At 38.5% G+C, this 17909-nt stretch overlaps 2 protein-coding genes across 5 annotated transcripts; both read right to left on the bottom strand.

Moving 5' to 3' along the window:
- Positions 1-1000: 1000 nt before the first annotated feature.
- On the bottom strand, positions 1001-7696 carry LOC118791228 (SH2 domain-containing protein 1A-like). Its single transcript, XM_036548524.1, has 3 exons — positions 7560-7696; positions 2153-2216; positions 1001-1162 (listed from the first exon to the last, which is right to left on the bottom strand). The coding sequence occupies exons 1-3, from the start codon at positions 7694-7696 to the stop codon at positions 1001-1003; spliced, it is 363 nt and encodes a 120-aa protein (XP_036404417.1).
- A 5783-nt stretch (positions 7697-13479) lies between these two features.
- Positions 13480-17295, bottom strand: LOC118791543 (type-2 angiotensin II receptor-like). 4 transcript variants are annotated; one of them, XM_036548935.1, is made up of 2 exons: positions 16980-17295; positions 13480-14649 (listed from the first exon to the last, which is right to left on the bottom strand). In XM_036548935.1, exon 2 carries the CDS (start codon positions 14634-14636, stop codon positions 13518-13520), a length of 1119 nt encoding a protein of 372 aa, XP_036404828.1. In that variant the 5' UTR covers positions 14637-14649; positions 16980-17295; the 3' UTR covers positions 13480-13517. The 4 variants fall into 4 exon arrangements, with proteins under 4 accessions (XP_036404828.1, XP_036404826.1, XP_036404825.1 ...); XM_036548933.1 differs by having other exon boundaries at positions 16976-17295; XM_036548932.1 differs by lacking the exon at positions 16980-17295 and adding an exon at positions 16862-16933.
- Positions 17296-17909: the final 614 nt, after the last annotated feature.

Consider the following 17909-nt stretch of genomic DNA (forward strand, 5'->3'; position numbering starts at 1 on the left):
AATCGTCATTACTATTATTTGGTGAGAATGTGAGCAATGAAACTGTAATATCTGAGGTGCAGACCAATTTTGCTGTTGAGTCTTTGACAAGCCATGACATATGTTATTCATATGATGCGTATACATAACCTGAGCAACAAATTATAACATCAAAATTCACAGTTTTGTATTGATTACAAAGAAAAAAAATGCAAGTTTCTATATTTGAGTTTACAATTGTTTTTGTTTTTCAGACAATTATATGATGGCATTAAATTATACAGCATTTTCTTTAATATAAAAATCGAGGATTAACCTTGTTTTAAATATTTAGTTAACAGTACAAAATTTTTTCTTTGCTCTGAATGCATACAAATGTTAATTGATATACACACTATCAATGTTGGTAATCAAAATAAATGTAAGATTTAATGGTTAGAAACATTAGGTAATATTTTGAATGCTATGTATTACACCTTTCAATGCCATTGAATGGTGTAATATTACTAACATTGCTGAAAAATGTGAATTATATTTAGTGATTGTTTAGATATTGTTTTGTATTAAGGAAGTATTTGTAAAAAATTCAAAACTTCCAATGTAACTTAGATTCTGTATGCTGTTTTTTCTTAACATTTATATTATTTGATATTTTGAATTTTGCATTAATCTCAGGACAATTAAAACAGATTACTTAATTTTACAAACTTGGTTAAAATAATAGAATGATATATAACTGGAGTGTTATACCTAAAGATATACCTAATACCTAATACCTAAGAAGTACATGTCATGTAGTTGCTCTAATAAGCATGAAGTGAAAGGATAGGGATACTGATGAGTCATTATTGATATGATAAAAAGGAAAAAAAGACAAAGAATTCTGTAACTGCAATTAAAGATTAACTCTCCTGAATTCTGTAAATACAAATTGTATAAGATTACCATGTTACCTATTACTAGTGAAACAATTTGTTGTTTTGTTTTTGAAGTAGTTTCATGTTAGTCTCAAGGCTTCTGTTCAATGCGGGCCATCTCTGCGTTCTTTAGCCGTTCTGGTGCAGTTGTTCTGAGCGTGCACAGGGTACAGGAGGGGCATTGCGATGCCTTGGTCTGGTTTCTGGTAGGCTGCAATCAAGTTCTTTATCTTCCGAAACAGTCGCTGATCGACCCCAGGGGCTGTCTGAGACCAAAACACAACATGCGCAAGTTTAGTCCAGCAAGTCTTTGGTCATTTCCACATGAAACTGTCTGAGCAAAAACAAAGGCTTTGACATATGCGCATAGTGTATGTGTGTGCTGTAAGTGCAAAAACTTCACACAGACTAGAGTGTTGGCTTTAACTCTGCTTTGTTTCTAATGTGTTTTTTGGAATTTTTTTTGTTTGGTTTTCATTTTTTTACAAACACACACTTGTATTGACTGAAAGTGAAGACTGAGCTACAAGAATTTGGACAATGCAGTCCTTTTACAATATTCACACCAGCACAGGTATAAGCTATTGATTAAAGGCAGGGTGAATGGATATGTTGGAGCCTTATGTTCTTCTGCTGTTTAAACGGCCTTAGCCATTACAATGTATGGCATTTTAATGCAGCCCTTTAGTAAATAATAATAAGAAGAAATTCCTTAGTTATGAGTGTCATTGTTAGTTCTATATGGCCTACTATGCCACTGTGAATGTCCTTAACAATTCTTTCAAGCATAAATTAATACTTTGACTCACATTAATTTATTTTCAAATGTCTCCATATTATTTGGTACTGTGTAGTCTACAATGCCTTTGTGCAGCTCCTGTTTAATCACACTGGGTTACCAGTATATGAAGTGTCACCTCAGTCATAAGTTCCTTGCCAATTTGCATTTGGCTTGTCTCTTCTTTGTTCATGCTCTCCATTAACATTCAAGAAGGTTGCATTATTCCTTGGCAAAAAAAAAAACTTTACCTTAAAAGCATTTAGCTAAACTTCAGAATGTTTCTCAAAATATTGCATATGCAAAGTGGCATGGTAGGCCAGATAGAAGATTCACATTCAAATTCATAAAAGGTTATTATATGCCTTTGCAGTCAGTGCAGGAATGCCTGGAGACTGGAATACATGCAAGGCTGCTCATGTACTGCACCATGCAAGAAAGGAAAAAAAAATACTTCAGTCACATGGTTATCACTCACCTCTGCAGTCCATGACCCGCCATCAGTCTGATGCAGTCTGTACGTGTACACATAGCCCTTGGACCTGTCCATGCAAACAAACGCATCACTGTGTCAAGGACCTGAGTCACACGCAGGGGGGTCTTTCAGATGTCCCGTTCAACAAGGCACTCATTTTATGTTGTTTAAATGGTATATTGAAAATTTCTTCCCATAGACATTTGTTGTGATCGTTCTAGGATAGTGTAGCAAAGGGCGAGAGCAGTCACCCCGCCCGGTGGGGTGACTGCTCTCGCCCTTCGCTACAGATAGTCACAATCAGAAATTTCCCCTGTTTTACTCTGTTTTAAGGATTGTGTAGGTTATGGTCTTATTGTAAGTTTGCTTCAACCAGTGAGGCCACTGCCACTGCCATTCTAGAAATTCAGCATACCTTCGATGCACTTTTTTATGTCACAGTGTGCTTATATCTGAACAATGTAGTGATTAAAAAAGCTCAAAATGTAATTTATGCCTTTTGATTTTACAAGTGTTATAATTTTATTATTACTATTTTGTAATATAGTAAATATTAAAATAATTTATTAATAAAATCATTAATAAACAGTAACAGAACCCAGTAGAAAGTGAACATTTGCACAAAGTAACTTTGTATAATGATATCAAGAAAGCGCAGCTGGAATCTATGCAGTAATGCTGATCACAATATTAACTGTGCTATTAGTAGTACACTATATGGATAAAAGTTTTTGGCCACACCTGTTTTTCAGGGCTAGGTCCCTTATCTCAGTGAAGGGCAATCTTAATGGTTTAGCATACCAAGACATTTTGGACAATGCTATACTTCCAACTTTGTGGCAACAGTTTGGGGAAGGCCCTTTTCTATTCCAACATGACTGTGCCCCAGTGCACAAAGCAAGGACTATAAAGACATGGTTTGATGAGTTCGGTGTGGAAGAACTTGACTGGCCCGCACAGAGCCCTGACCTCAACCCCATCGAGCACCTTTGGGATGAACTGGAACGGAGATTGCGAGCCAGGCCTTCTCATCCAACATCAGTGCCTGACCTCATAAATGCTCTACAGAATGAATGGGCACAAATGCCCACAGAAACACTCCGAAATGTTGTGGAAAGCCTCCCAAGAAGAGTGGAAGCTGTTATAGCTGCAAAAGGGGGACCAACTCCATATTAAAGTATATGTATTTGAATACAATGTCATTACAATGTAATGGTCAGGCGTCCGAACACCTTTGTCAATATAGTGTATCTATATTTATGTATTTATTTTTATAGCACCTTTCATACAGTAAAAAAGCAGAAAGTGCTGTTTTGCTTCCATTAAATTGCAAGACATTCTGTGACATTGATATGTTTATGTCTAACAGACATTTACTTTGCAATAATTTGCCTGTGGCTAGAGACCTTTCCCCAGGCATAACAGACACAGCGGAGTATCATCAGCATAACTACAGAAGGACACACCATTACTATGAACAACATCACCAATATCATAACGCTAGCTGTCTCTGAATCACCCAAAGAGTAACAAACATTTTTTTCTATCAGCAAGATATGATTCAAATTATCTTAAGACTGTTTCACGCATCAAACTCTGTTTTTGAAGCATTGTAGTGGTATTATGTGGTCCATTGTCTAAAAGATCAGCACACATAGACATGGCCATAACCGGGGTTTGAAAAATGTCGGGGGGGGGGGGGGGGTGTTTACACAAAATTACACATATAAACATTACATACATAGAAGCCAGCTGTAAAAATAAAAGATGCTTGAGAGTAATACCATTACAAGCTAACATCATTATACACTTATATTCATTTCCAAATTTGGCTTCGAAATACTTTGTAGGCCTACTATTATTGATACCATCGCCTACATAAGCTTTTTTTTAATCAATGGTGTTGTGTGAAATGTTAGCTAGCCTACTAATATGAAAGAAATAGCCTAGCCTTCATCATGGTCAGAGTACGCATATTTAACATGTTTCATACAATTGCTTTTACTCCAGACGCTGTACCAGGTTACTGTTTTGAATGCTTCTTACAGATAATGGTATAACGATCATTGCTTTGTCTTACCAAACGGTATGCTGCCAGTTCACACACAAGCCACCTGCTGCTGCCAACGTGAGTAAATTCCAATTGCTGCTGTCAGTGAAAGTGCTGATGATGCAAGGATCGGCGCTCTTACCCTCTCTCACAACTCTCACACACAGCGGACACTAAATAACAATTCTAAACTGAATTAAGCATGCACTTGTCTCGGAGGAGAAGTTCTCGACCACTGATTTTTTTATCCAGTCGTATTTAGCTTCAAATTTTATCTTCAGCTCTAAAAAAATTACCGAGGTCCGCACCTCGGTGAGCTCATAGCTGGATACGGACATGCACATAGATGATCAGCATCTGCATTTAACACAGTAAATTAACCACTTTGAAATTAACCACTTTCAGTCAGGAAACCAGATTGAAACTTCTCAAGGTTTGATGTCACAAAGGTATTGACAAAGCTGTCTAAAGATTGTACCAAGTATAGTCTTTCTAGTATAGTATATTATAGTATATTGAGTACTTTTACTTTAGGTTAGAAATAATTCTAAATTTGCTTAATAATGAGATATCTAGGTTGGTCTTTTTGAGTAATGGCTTTATAACAGCAGGTTTTAGGCTAGTGGGAAAGATCCCTGTGGACAGGGAACTGTTTAAAATTTTTAGGACACTGGATGATAGGCTGCCAAACACTTCCTTACAAAATTTGGTTGGATTAGGAGGTAATGAACAGCTTGCCGATATCATTTGTGGGTTTTTAAAGGTCGTTCTCTGCATCACTTGGAAGAAAACTGTTCAATTTCGCTGTATACTGGATAGCAGTCATGTTGTCATGACTGCCGATGCATGCCATTTCTGACCTAATCCTCTCATTTTTTTCATTGAAAGGAATTCAGAAATGCTTCATATCTAAACTGAGATGACCGAGCTGTATCTGACGATAGTAGAAAATAGAAGTCTGGAATTGTTGGCTTTATTGTAATGATTATCTAATGTCTTTATTGTAACTAGTAAACAGTCTCTTTAAAGATCTAATAATGTACCTGTAGGTTTATAGTTCTCTGTTTTCATTTTGCTTTATAATTACATTTTAACTTACAAATAATTTTTCTATGGTGTTCTATGCTTGACAGAAAACCTTCTAGTTTTATCTGGATTGACAATGTCTAGAGTTGCTTTCACACACCTGTTGAAATCATCCACCAGCTCTTTTGTTAAGGACCAATTTGGAGACTCTGCAACATAGTCAGGCCTAGTCATGTAATCTGAAAGCTTGGCTGAAGCTGTAGAGTTCAGATGGTGCCTCGTCACTGTTCTAGTCAGGTCCGTATTTAGTACATTAATTTACAGTATCTAGTCCCTGAGATACGATCAGACCTAGAGTATGATCTTCACTGTGTGTGGGTCCTGATGTATTTTATTATTATCATTACATTCAGATATGTAATACTGCTAAGAGTGCATATTTATTGCATTGGTCTTATTGTCGTAGGTGTGTCAATGACAGCAAATAATGATTGCGCAATTACACTAATAATGCTTTAGAATTTCGTTTTACAAAAAATGAGATGTTTGGCACTTTATCCTTATGGGTGTTTTCGCAACGTGAGTGGTTATGTGGTTTCCTTTCGTTTGCTCATCAAAAGAATCAAGCATATATTTCCATCCTGCCCCCGCCTCACACCTGTGTGACACAAATGAAACACGTATTATTGAGGCAGAAGAAGCTATCTGTCACCAGAGAGGCAGCAGTTTTGGGTAGAAATGAGAAAGAATGTGACATTTTTGTTCCAGAAGTATTTATCTACTATATGTTATGTTGATCATTTATGGCCTCAAGTAACTAAAACAAAGACATGTATGGCATACTGCTGCTGGGGTCAAGTAAAATACTGAGGAGGTATTTAATAACAAACGATGAAAAAACAAATACTGGGGAAGACACTTGAGAAGATGTTTAGGATCAGGATGCAGGACATCCATTAGTAATCCATTAGAGTAGTAAACAGTTTGTTGAGCATGTGAAATTTCTTGGAGGTGTTGTAAAAATGGTAAGAATGATCAAGCTAGTTTACTTGATTTTTTTGTAATGGGCAGTCTTCCTTTGAGCTGGATTTATTTTTAGCAACAGATGTCAGAATCCACCTAGAAAACTGTTATCAGGTGAAGTCAAAGCTGTTAGCTAGGTAACTGACAGGACCTAGCAAGTAATAGTCGCAAGATAACATGAGAAATATTTTACTAAATAAACATGCAGTCTGGTGTCTGCAATAATTAACTAATTTCTTAACTAATTGCTATAACTACACAGTCTACACAGGGAAGGTGTTCATGCAACCACTCTTGAATTTATTTAGCAGTGTGTATGGTGTATGAGGGCATTAGCATTATGGATTAATGGAACATCTTTAGGAAACAGTGTTTGCACCATAGGGTGCACTTTGTATTCCTTGGCTGAAATATTACCATGAAGAGTACTAGTAGCTCCCATGAAATGACTGCCTATACCTTAAGAGATACAGAACCAGGTTTTACAGTTTGCAACAGGCAATGTGGGTTGAAAGCTTCTCCAACCACAAATCCCTCCAGATGTAGGAAAAAGAGTAAAAAATAATTTATCAGACTATACAACTCTCTTCCACTGCTGAGAAGTCCAGGTTTTGTGCTCATTACATCATGTTATACATTGCTGCACCTTAGTCATGGTTACAATTGGTTTCTGTATGACAATCTAGCAGTCTGTCCAATATATTAGCTTTATGATGCACCACAGAGACTGGGTCATGGAGGTGTAGATTCAGTTTTGTTGTCATTTTTGAGGCTGCTGTTTTTGTGGGTATTGGGAACCATCCTGTTAAGAGTTCATATATTGCTGAGCTTCAACTTGCAACCATTTTTCTTCATTCGTCATACAGTTTTTTGTTGTTTTGTGTAGGCTGTCATGATTTTTTACACCTTTCCCCTTTGCGCATTTAATAACTTGGCCTGAAATTCAGGGACCAACTATTTGAGCTCTTTCAAAATCTGTTAGATCGCTCATGTTGCTTTAAAAAATCATATATTTAAATGTTGATTTTTTTATAGCAGGAACATTATGGTAATTAGCATTTATTACATATAGTAAATACTATTTCCTTTTATTCCTTTATTTATTCAGTAGTTCATTTAAAGTAAACAAAAATAAACTATTTCAAAATAATTCCTAGACAGATGCTGTATGTAGGGCCATTGTGCATATACTGCTCACAGCATGCATTTTAGCTGTACAAGTGTGTTCGAAATGCTTGTGATATTTTGTTAGGTTTCTAATCACATTACATATCACAGCATCAGTTGCTCATAACTAGGGCTGGTACTTACAGAACGCAAAGGCAGTAGACACCAGGCTTTGACTCACTGTTCCTGATGAGATAGCTGCCATCCCTTCCTGCGTCGCCAAGGAGCCTCTCTCCGGTCTCCTTGCTGATGGCTCCATGGTACACAGACACCGACTCCATCGTGCTGCTCTCTGTGGCAAACTCGCTCACTTGAAATGTCAGGGAAGCCACCAAATATATGCACGCCTGTGCGGAGGAAGTTAGACAATGCCAGGGCAGGAAATGACATCAAAAGCCCATATTTCCACAACAATGCATAAGAAGAAAAAAAGCTATGTTTTGGTGAATTGTCACCTAAATCTACATTTATTTAACCCAATCAGTTTCTTCAGGGGGGAGAAAGGTGGTTATATTCAAAAATAATCCAAATGCACAGAGACATTATTTGGTCAGATGTAGCAAGCTGTTATAATTTAACACATTGACTTCATGTCTATTTGGTATATATACATATGAACACTTACCCCCGGTTCATTTTCAAGTACTCACTGACTTTTTCCAGTAAACTTAAAATTAGTCTTTAGACCGTATTTGATATGTATGTATGATAACTGTAAGGTAAGCTAGTTATTATTATGAGAAAGAAACGTCCCAGGTGTCTGTTTAGAACATACCATACTTTACGTATGGATTTCACTCAACAGTCTTTATTAGAGTCAAATCTGTGGTTCATCCAACAAATGATAACAGCCATTCTACCTGTTCATAACACAATTTAATCTATATTCATGATGGTTGAGTGGTATGTAGCTCTGTTTGTCTCTGTCTCTTATCTTCGCTAGCTTATTTAGCATTACTAAAGGACACATATAGAAGCAAGCTCTGTGATTTATTGGTCTTGCTTCAGTCCAAAGGTTTGGAAGCTCCCTGTCTTTTACCCTGAAAATGCTATAGGCTTCTCCTCACAATCTGGAGAGCTGGCAGAATTGACCCTTGGGCACTTTAAACAATATCCAAGGGTTACTGGCTTCAGTGTCCTTTTTGGACCCAGCCAATTACAGCCATTACAATGGCAATATAACAAGTGACTACTAACATCTGCACCCTCTAATAACACAGGTCAGAGAGAATAAAAATCTCTCCCAACACTGTGAGACTGGCAGGTGCTAGGCTGCACAAACAGGACAGCACTGTGTGTCAATCTTCAAGCCTGAGCCCGCATTAGGTTGCTGTGGCTGAAAGCTGTGTATTTGATCAATCAATAACCTAGGGGAGGACCTGAAAGTACTGTGTGATTACTGAAGAAAAATTAAACCCATCCGAAAGTAACTGTGCAAATTTGAACCAGGTTGGCAGGTCTTTGTCTCCCTCTGTTGGTGGTATAGAGAAAGGTGGGGAGGGAAAGTTACCCAGGGAAAAGTATTCAGAGGGCAACAAATGATTTTTTGTTGAAAAAAAAGAAGATATCCTTATTTGAGTAGATCAGTAGAAATGAAAATTTTGGTGAATGGAAGACAAAAGCACTTATATTGTCTATGCCGACAGATAAGATTCCTGCTTTAAGTGTGTTGTGATGTGAGGACCTCCATGTACAGATACTAGAGACCTGTCAATCTGCACTATTATAATGGAGGGTCAAGTCCAATGTTGACCACTCCTTTCTGTCCTTGCAGGGCCTGGAGCGACTCAGCAATACCTCTTCTGTGGTTTAATGTAGCTGATCAGCAGGTCAGTTAGCAGCAAAATTGCCCATGCATGTTTGGGAGGCTGGTCTGACACATACATTTTTTGTGGTGTCTGGGATGTTATTTCCATGCTCCCTTATGAAGTGACAATCAGTTTCCCCTTCATCAAGGATTTATTTCAGGGTTGGTTTTGAACCACCTCATCTCAACTGCTCATCTCAGTTTGGAAAGCTATTAACACCAGGGCTGTCTTCTCTGACTCCAAAAATGAGAGTCTGATGGATTACTGGTCAACTCGGGAATGCAGCCTAAAAATTAGTTTCTAATTAGAAAATATTGCTACAAAATTATGAAGTACCAACACACAGACTGTAAATAACCTTTTTGACAAAAGCACGTAACAAGTGGGAAGTCACTATTGGGGTACGCATTTTGATGAAGAAACTTTAGATTTCAGGTTTCAGGTATTGGTATATCTCTATTAACCATGTGAATGCATTCCATAAAGTCACTTCATTATCATGTTTGTTACCAGAGACATAAAGAACGTGCCACACATAAGACATATAATGGAGAAAGTACCTTTACTGCAGAACTGCCCATCTGAGCCTCCAGAGGGAGAGGAAGTGTTCCACCACCAGGTGGTGCTCTCACTCAGGGTAAAAGACATGAACGTTTCATCACAAATCTTGTGGTCCTCTGCCCTTAACATGTCAGAATGAACTTTTAGTTTAATTGTAAAAAGGCACATAGAATTTCACAAAACCATCCACATAAACATTTATTTCATTATATATAAAATGTTACTATAAACTTTATCTGTGGACCACCACATTCAGAGTACGTACAGCATTATATAAAATGTAAGTTAGCTATTGCACAGTACAAGAAAAGCAGATAGCATAAAATCATTAGATTTAATAACAATTGAGTACTAACACAAAATAATAATACACAAGACAAAATATAATAGGCAATATACAACCAAAAGAATGATATAACAAAAACATGGACAGTATCACTGACTAAATGCATGTGATACATTTGAAGAGATCAATTCATGAACTATTTATGCTTCAGCAAACAACAATTTGTACTGGGAAGCCTGCAAGATATGAACTGATGGATGGAGGGATGAGTAATGTATTGGCATAAACTCATTTTTGCCACCAGGTGGTGGAGCTGAATGAAGTCAGTTATTGAAGTCAGCTTTGTAACTGACCTTTTCAATTAGCTGGTTGGTCGACACTTTCGGCAAACAGTTGCAAAGTTAAACAAATAATGAATTTTAATTCCTTGCAGAAAGCAGGATCTCTTTAAATAAAGAAACACACCAGTAAACATCCAAACCTTGGAAAAAGTCAATCACTCCCCTAGGAATGTAATATAGTATGTAGTATTACTCTTCCAACTCAGGTCATCCAGTAACATTCTCGAACCAATGGAGGGACTTGTGGATGGAGGTTAAATTCCTAAGATTTAATCAATATAACATTTTTTTTTTTAATAGTGTCAGTAAATACGCATCTGGAACAATAGCCTGTAGCCGTTAAGGCCCTTCGGACCAACTCAACTTCAGCTATTCTTTAAACCAGATCAAGCAAATCCTTCAATCAGCACATATTATGTAATTTCCCATGAGCCAATGAGTCACACACTTTAAAATAAAAAAAATTCCAGACTCCCTTCCAAAGTCTAGAGAAATTGATGAGAGACTAACTCTATGCTAAAAGAGCTAGTGCGTCTGAAGAACCATGAGCCATGTATCCTAGTCCTACAGATCCACCGTGTCAGCTGGTCAATTGTCAATTGTCATTTCAAAAGTGATTTGGATTATTATTACTTATATATTTAATTGATTATTTTTCTTATGCTGTCCTGAGAGTCAAAGAAAAATCAATCCTTGCACAGACTGTTTAAAAGGAAACATCAATTTTCATTTCTTTGCCATGACAGACAAAAACTTGTGAAAGTGAATAAGTAAAACTAAACAAAACAAATGTAGAACCTGAGAAGAAATAATATGCCACCATCTACTTTTTATGTCCCTTTAATTCATAGCTAAAGATGGAATGTTTTTACGGCACAATTTTTATGATGTTACTTTGTCTTTTATTTGATATGCTAGAAGTGTCTGTCCTAAGGAACACTGTATTCAATGTAAATATATAATTTACAATTTAAAAAGACAGTGGAATATTTTAAGTATTCAATTTCACTGCTATCCATTAACTATATCAAAGCTCTTACTTATCATAAAAACTGACCCGACAGTCAAGGTCAGGTCATTTTGTGTTAGAGCAGACAATAATAAACTGCTCATTTCTTATGCAGTTAGCTATAGCATTTTACCACATCCTCACAAATGCTAGTTGAACACATTTCAAAGGCTATGCACAACTTTGTTGTGTCTTGAGTGAGACCATAAATATTTACGTGTGCTGCTTGTGGATGTGGGATTGCATATGTTTTAAGGTAGTACTTTTCCATCACCCTGTGGTGTGAGAGGGTTTTTTTCCTCTCCTCGAGGAAATTACAAAACGTTATTACTTCTGCAGTGAATAAAGCCTCATAATGACAAGACCAGAAGAGTGTCACAGTTTTTCACACTGAGGGAAGTCACTTTACCTAAGCATGAGTCATATATATGTATCAAAACAGGTAGTTGAAAAGCAGGCCTGCTGTGAATTTGACAAACAAATGTTCCTCTGTGGGACAAAATTAACATGGGTGGAGCTCTCCACAGGGCAAAGTTATCCAGCAGGAAATGAGAATGTAACTTAACACCTCTACGCTGAAGTGTACATGTATCAAAGAACTTGGAAAGTAAAGCCACTTTTTAGACCTCATAAACCTTCCACATACCTGAAATGTCTGTAAGATTTTTAAAATGTAAGATTTACTCTGCCATTTCATGCCCAGACAGCAAAATAATATTTATGTGACTGCTGTTCTGGATCTAACTTTCCAACTTCTTAAACCTCATGATATACTGAGGTCCAAAACTCATAAAAATTCAGATTCATTCTCATTCCCTTTTTAATGTAGCCTCATAGTGTGCCATACAAAGGTATTTATTAATTTAACCAATACATGCAAAATGTTCACAGTCATAATAAGTTAAGCTTATATGTAATAACAGTGACAGTAGCAGCACAAGCAGAACTGCATGTGGAGTTACAAAGCTATGGTTGTATGCAAATATTGCATGCAAATATTTTCTGTCCACAATGACACTAAAATGTACTTGATTATTATTAGTATTTGCTGTTAATTCTACACAGCTCTCTTTCAAACAGCATTGGGCAAAAATAAAACATGGTAATGCCTGACCACTTTGTAATGCCTGAATTCCTGAGTCCAGATAAAGCAGGTCTGTTCTGTCACTTATCTTAAGTGCTGTTTAAAGGGAAACAAATCTGCCTGTACTGTATACTCAATCATTAACAAAATCTGTGCACCCACTGCAAATAGAATAGGATTCTTTCCTTACATATATATGAAATCTCATGTTCTTCAAAGTTGAAGATTGCTTATACATATATATAAAACAATTTAATTGTAATCACTGTTGAAATAGTGATGTGACCCCAAAAAACATGGCTGAGGAGTTCTGACCCATCACAAAAACTACTGGAATGTCTGGGAGTAGCCTGCACATATGCCAGCTGCTGTGTCATAAAACATTGCTTTTAAACACATTCGATTTTTTTTTCATGAAAGAGACCACTAAAACCTTTGTCAGACAGTAGCTAAATATGTTATCATGTTATCATGAAAACAGGATAAACTACATATTAACCACATCTGAGAGAGGATAATAAACAAAAGATATTCAATAATATATTTTAAGGAGGAGGTGTCTGTCTCTTTTTATGGGTTGAACTCTTGTGCATTTCAAAGTGCAGTTTAATATAGATTCGTGGTAGTATACTAGAGGATGAATGCATGTGCACACACACACACACACACACACACACACACACAAACACACACACACACATATGCACACTCACACACACACAAACATACGCACATTCTTTCATGAAAGAAATTGCCAGAAGGAAAAAAAACAGTATTGGCAAAGACAAACCCATGTTAAACAAACTCAGGATCTCACAACCTACATGTGACAAAACAAAAATGGTTAAATCTCTTTCTCTTTCTAGGGTTCACTTCTTGGTACCGCTGAAATGATCAGATTTAAAGGTCCTTGAGTTGAACTCTCAATCCAACCTAGACAAATATTGCCTAATAACAGTGTTTACAAGTTGGGGGGAAGGGGACAATTGGAGTGTTCTCCTCTAGTTTCTCCACTAGGGGGTAGTATGTTGTCCCTGAGTCTCCACGGGTCCTAAGTCCTTTAAGTCACTGAGCTTTCTGGAGAAAGAGCTCAACCTGGTGCTAATAGAGCCCCTCTTCTGGGACAGGCTAGACACCCGGGCCTCATAGAGACTGGATAGCTGCTCGCGAAAGTGGTTTCCCACAAAGCAGTAGAGGAATGGGTTAACAGCACTGTTGGAGAAGCCCAGGCACAGCATGAAGGGAAGCGACACCTCAATCCCCTGCCGCACCCAGCAGGGGATGGCTACCCCAAGCCTGAACAGTGCATCCAGAAACGTGAGGACATGGAAGGGGAACCAGCAGATGAAGAAGGCCAGCACCACAGCCACTACCACTTTCAGGACCCGGTCCAGGTTGTTGGTTGTCTTGTCCAGCCCTGGGGATCCGAGGAGGTGCCTGCCGATGCAGCAGTAGCAGGTGGCTATGACAGTGAAAGGCAGCAGGAAGCCCAGGATGTTCTTCATGAGGGACAGCCCCTTGTCCCAGGCGGGCGTCGGGTAGTGGATGCCGCAGACCACCACCTCCATTTCTTGCACGTAGTGAGTGCCCCGGAAGATCATGGTGGGCAGAGTGGCGAGGCAGGCCACGGCCCAAACGGCGCAGCTGAACAGGCGGGCCTGGCACAGGTTCCTCCGGCTCTGCAGCTGGAACGGGTGGACGATGGCCAGGTAGCGGTCCACGCTCATGCAGGTGATGAAGAAGATGCTGGCGTACAGGTTCAGGGTGAGGAGGCTGCCGCACAGCTTGCACATGAATGAGCCGAACACCCAGTTGTAGTCGTACGAGTAGTAGACAGCCCAGAAGGGCAGGCTCAGGAGGAACAGCAGGTCAGACAGCGCCAGGTTCAGTATGTAAATGTTGGCTACTGTCCTGCGGCTGGCCTTCTGGCACAGCACCAACACGACAAGCCCGTTACCCACAAAGCCCAGAATGAAGATGATGCTGTAGATGGCGGAGATGAGCTTGTTGTGGTGCTGGGAGGGTAAGACGTTTTGGCACGACTGATTGACAGACGGGGCAGCTGTTGATGTGATCGCTGACGACAGGTTATGGAGGAGCAATGTCGCCATAGTAACGACTTGAACCCCCATAGTTTCACTTACTCTGCAGAAATAATAGAGAAATGATTTGTTAGTTATGGCATCAGAGCAAAGTTTGACAACTGGACTGGCCAGAAAAAGAAGAGTTGGATTTCTGAGAGGGACATGTTGTTGGGCCCATTAGCAAGGTATTTAAACTGAAATCCTTCACTAAATGGGCATGTGAAATGCATGCTACACAGAATAAGTATTAGCAGTTGCAAACACTGCTCACTCAGTTCCTTCATACTTATGCTGAAGAAAAGTTTTTAATGACATACTAATGAGACTTACTATACCTAGTATCATTGTATGTATTCATACAAGTCACTTAAAGTCACTTAAAGTCACTTAAAGCATGACGATATCCAGATTCTTAATGGGATCATGGACAGATGATGTGAAAAAAGCCTCAAAACGTGCAAAATCTTAGACTAACTCTTTCAATCGAAACATATGTTAGAGGGCTGCGCACATGAATCCTGAATTCATATGCCTGGGAGACTTTTCATTTTCTCAAGGAAATCACTTATTCTTGAGGGCTTTTTTTTCTCCCACAAAAACAGTAATAAAAGTCCATTTACCTCCAGAGTGCGCGTTACTCTTGGGAGGGGTCCAACATGAGAAAATGTTCCTTTTGCGCATATTAATTTAATGACTCCCTTTGCAAACGAGAGCCAGCTTCCATCTGCTTACAGTTAACGGAGGAGGATACTGAAGGAAACTTCTGGTTGGTTGGTTAGGAATGGGCACAGAGTCAACAGCTCCCCTCCTTGGAGTGGGGAAGAATGGGAAACAAAACCAGAGGCACGATACTTTTTATGCATGTATTTCCGTTTTAGTACCAACAGCAACCATTTTACCAACTTTTGTTGCGAGCAATTAGCCTGTTTCCGAAGTTATAAATAACTAACTAAATAAATAACTGCGTGGTCAGTCTTGAGGTCAGGCTTGTTGGGCAAAGATAATTAAAATAAAAAGTCCATGATGTATGACTCCAGATACAATTTTAGGAAGTGTAGAGTGGAATTTACAACCATTATGCACCATAACTTCTTGTAGGGGGTCTTTGGGGAGATTTCAAAATTCTCCATACATAAAGCCAAGCAAAATCCAACACATGCCAAACATATTTGATTTTTTTCCAAAATTTTCACCCAGTCAGTAAGGTCTTGCACTAATATGTGGGAAAATACAGAAATTAGAAACGTAATCAGTATGTCCTTAGTTTATGGATACCATTCGATGCATTTGTGCTTCATGGTCTACCTTGAAAGGCATGGGTGATATTAGCTTTTGAATATTTTATATAGTTTTTAATGACAAGAACAAACATAAATGCCAAATCCTGTGACTTACTACCCACATTAATGTGTCATTTCCATACTTCTTTTGTTTAACATTGTGAAATATTGCTATAGATGGTGATGTTTTAAGTGCTCTCAACAACTGGCTCATGACTGGAAAGAATTACACATGACCTGAGACAACCCTCTGCATACCAATAAAAATGAAAACTCTGGAGCCTTCCAACATGAAATCTTCAAGCATGAAATCACATTTTGTGATTATGAGCATGTTTGAATAATGTCTTACTGGGTATTCAAACATTTTTTATAACTAAGTGCAACCAAACGCATAGCCATTTTTGAATAAAAGGAGCAGAAAATGAACTACTGCCTGCAGTAAATAAATATGCAGGAAGTTAGTTTATCATTAGAAGTATTAATATTATTATTAGTAGTAGTGCTACTCTAACCATCCTTGTCATTATCACCAGAAATAGCAGCCATAATAGTAAAAGTAGCAGTAATGATGGTGCTTGTCCTGTATCTATTTTCTACAGACATATTATGAATGTGTAGGTTGTTTATGTTGTATGGTGACCTGACCCATAATATACACAACTGTCCGCCCATTCACTTTTTGTAACAATTAGTTTTTGAACTACAAAGTACACAAACACATAAAAAATATCACCAATAAGTTATGCTGAAATATACGCTGTGATCTACAAAACATTAATTTGCAACTGGATGCATCACTTCACAACACAATACATACCGAATTGCATACATTACACGCTTGTGAAAAATAAAAGCAGTCTTGATAAATTGCACTAAAATATGTCCACCCAATTAAAAGTCAGTCAACATTCAGTGCGGGGTCTCGGTGTACTTCAACATTTCCAGCTCATCAAGTCTGCATGAACTGTTAGCAAAGACAGTGATACCTACCCCATTACTCTGCAATCTGTGTGGACACTCCAAATGAATTACGCCCACTAAATTTTCATGGCTTTCCCTTTCCCCTGTTACATTATCTGTCAAAGCAAGATGGAAGCAGTTTACCTACGATTGCGATCCTTGTCCCTGTTCACCGAGAGCCAAATGATGGTCCTTATCTCATTGGCTGACTGTCATTACTGGAACTTCATGTTCCGTCTTATATCCACTCAGCGGCCCATGGGGAATTCACCCATGTAAATCAACAGGCTGGACATGTGCCAACAGCAGGGGTGAGAGGGTGTCATTTCCCCTAGTTCCAATACTCCCGGTTAAGTGCGCTGCTGTCGGCAGAAGCTCGGCCGAAACACCCGAGCAGAAAAGGAGAAATCAAATCAAGATGTTGAGTCAATGGAGTTTGCTTTTCAGCTTGGAGGCTGGTCTCAGAGCGGAGCCCCACACGGCTGTAGGTATGAGGTTACAGCTTAACATGTCCCCACCTCTGTCTGAAGGAGGGGAAATGACTCCCTGGCTGCTAGTGGTGATTCCGTCCCCCTCCCTCCCCCCTCCCCCCCCCCCCCCTCAATTAATTGCTGGGATGAAGAGATATGTTTTCTAATCCTGTCCAAAATGACACGGGGCTTTACTGTGAATGATGATGGTCAGCACTTTCTGGGTGCTGTCAGGCACTGGTATGTAATATTTGCTCCATTAGGACATGCATCTGCTATGTGAAATATTTGCCCATGTCAAGTGGGATCGACCTCATCTCATAAATATTGTAACATGCAATGCACAAAATGACAAACATGATATTAACTTTATCTGGGCCATTCTGAATACAAAACTTTTTTTTTTCTTTTTTGGGGGTCTTGATTCTTTATGTGTTAAGGAAGTTAGTTCTCTTTATAATAATCATTTGACAGGAATAACTCATTGCAGTTGTCAATTCATTTTGAAGGGAAAAGTCAAGTGTATGAAAATTATTCCCAGGGTAAGTGTTAATCAAGACGTAAAGTACCAATAACCTAACCACATATCCATTAAAGGTACCTTACTA

The sequence above is a fragment of the Megalops cyprinoides genome, chromosome 16 (assembly GCF_013368585.1).
Source record: "Megalops cyprinoides isolate fMegCyp1 chromosome 16, fMegCyp1.pri, whole genome shotgun sequence".
NCBI classification, from domain to species: Eukaryota; Metazoa; Chordata; class Actinopteri; order Elopiformes; family Megalopidae; genus Megalops; species Megalops cyprinoides.

Excerpts from the sequence above, each read along its gene's own strand:
- LOC118791228 (XM_036548524.1), bottom strand. The coding sequence starts at position 7,696 with ATGGAGTCGGTGTCTGTGTACCATGGAGCCATCAGCAAGGAGACCGGA. Across the intron at positions 2,217-7,559 it reads GTCTACTGCCTTTGCGTTCT|GTCCAAGGGCTATGTGTACA; the intron begins GTAAGTACCAGC and ends TTGCATGGACAG. Across the intron at positions 1,163-2,152 it reads GCGGGTCATGGACTGCAGAG|ACAGCCCCTGGGGTCGATCA; the intron begins GTGAGTGATAAC and ends TTTTGGTCTCAG.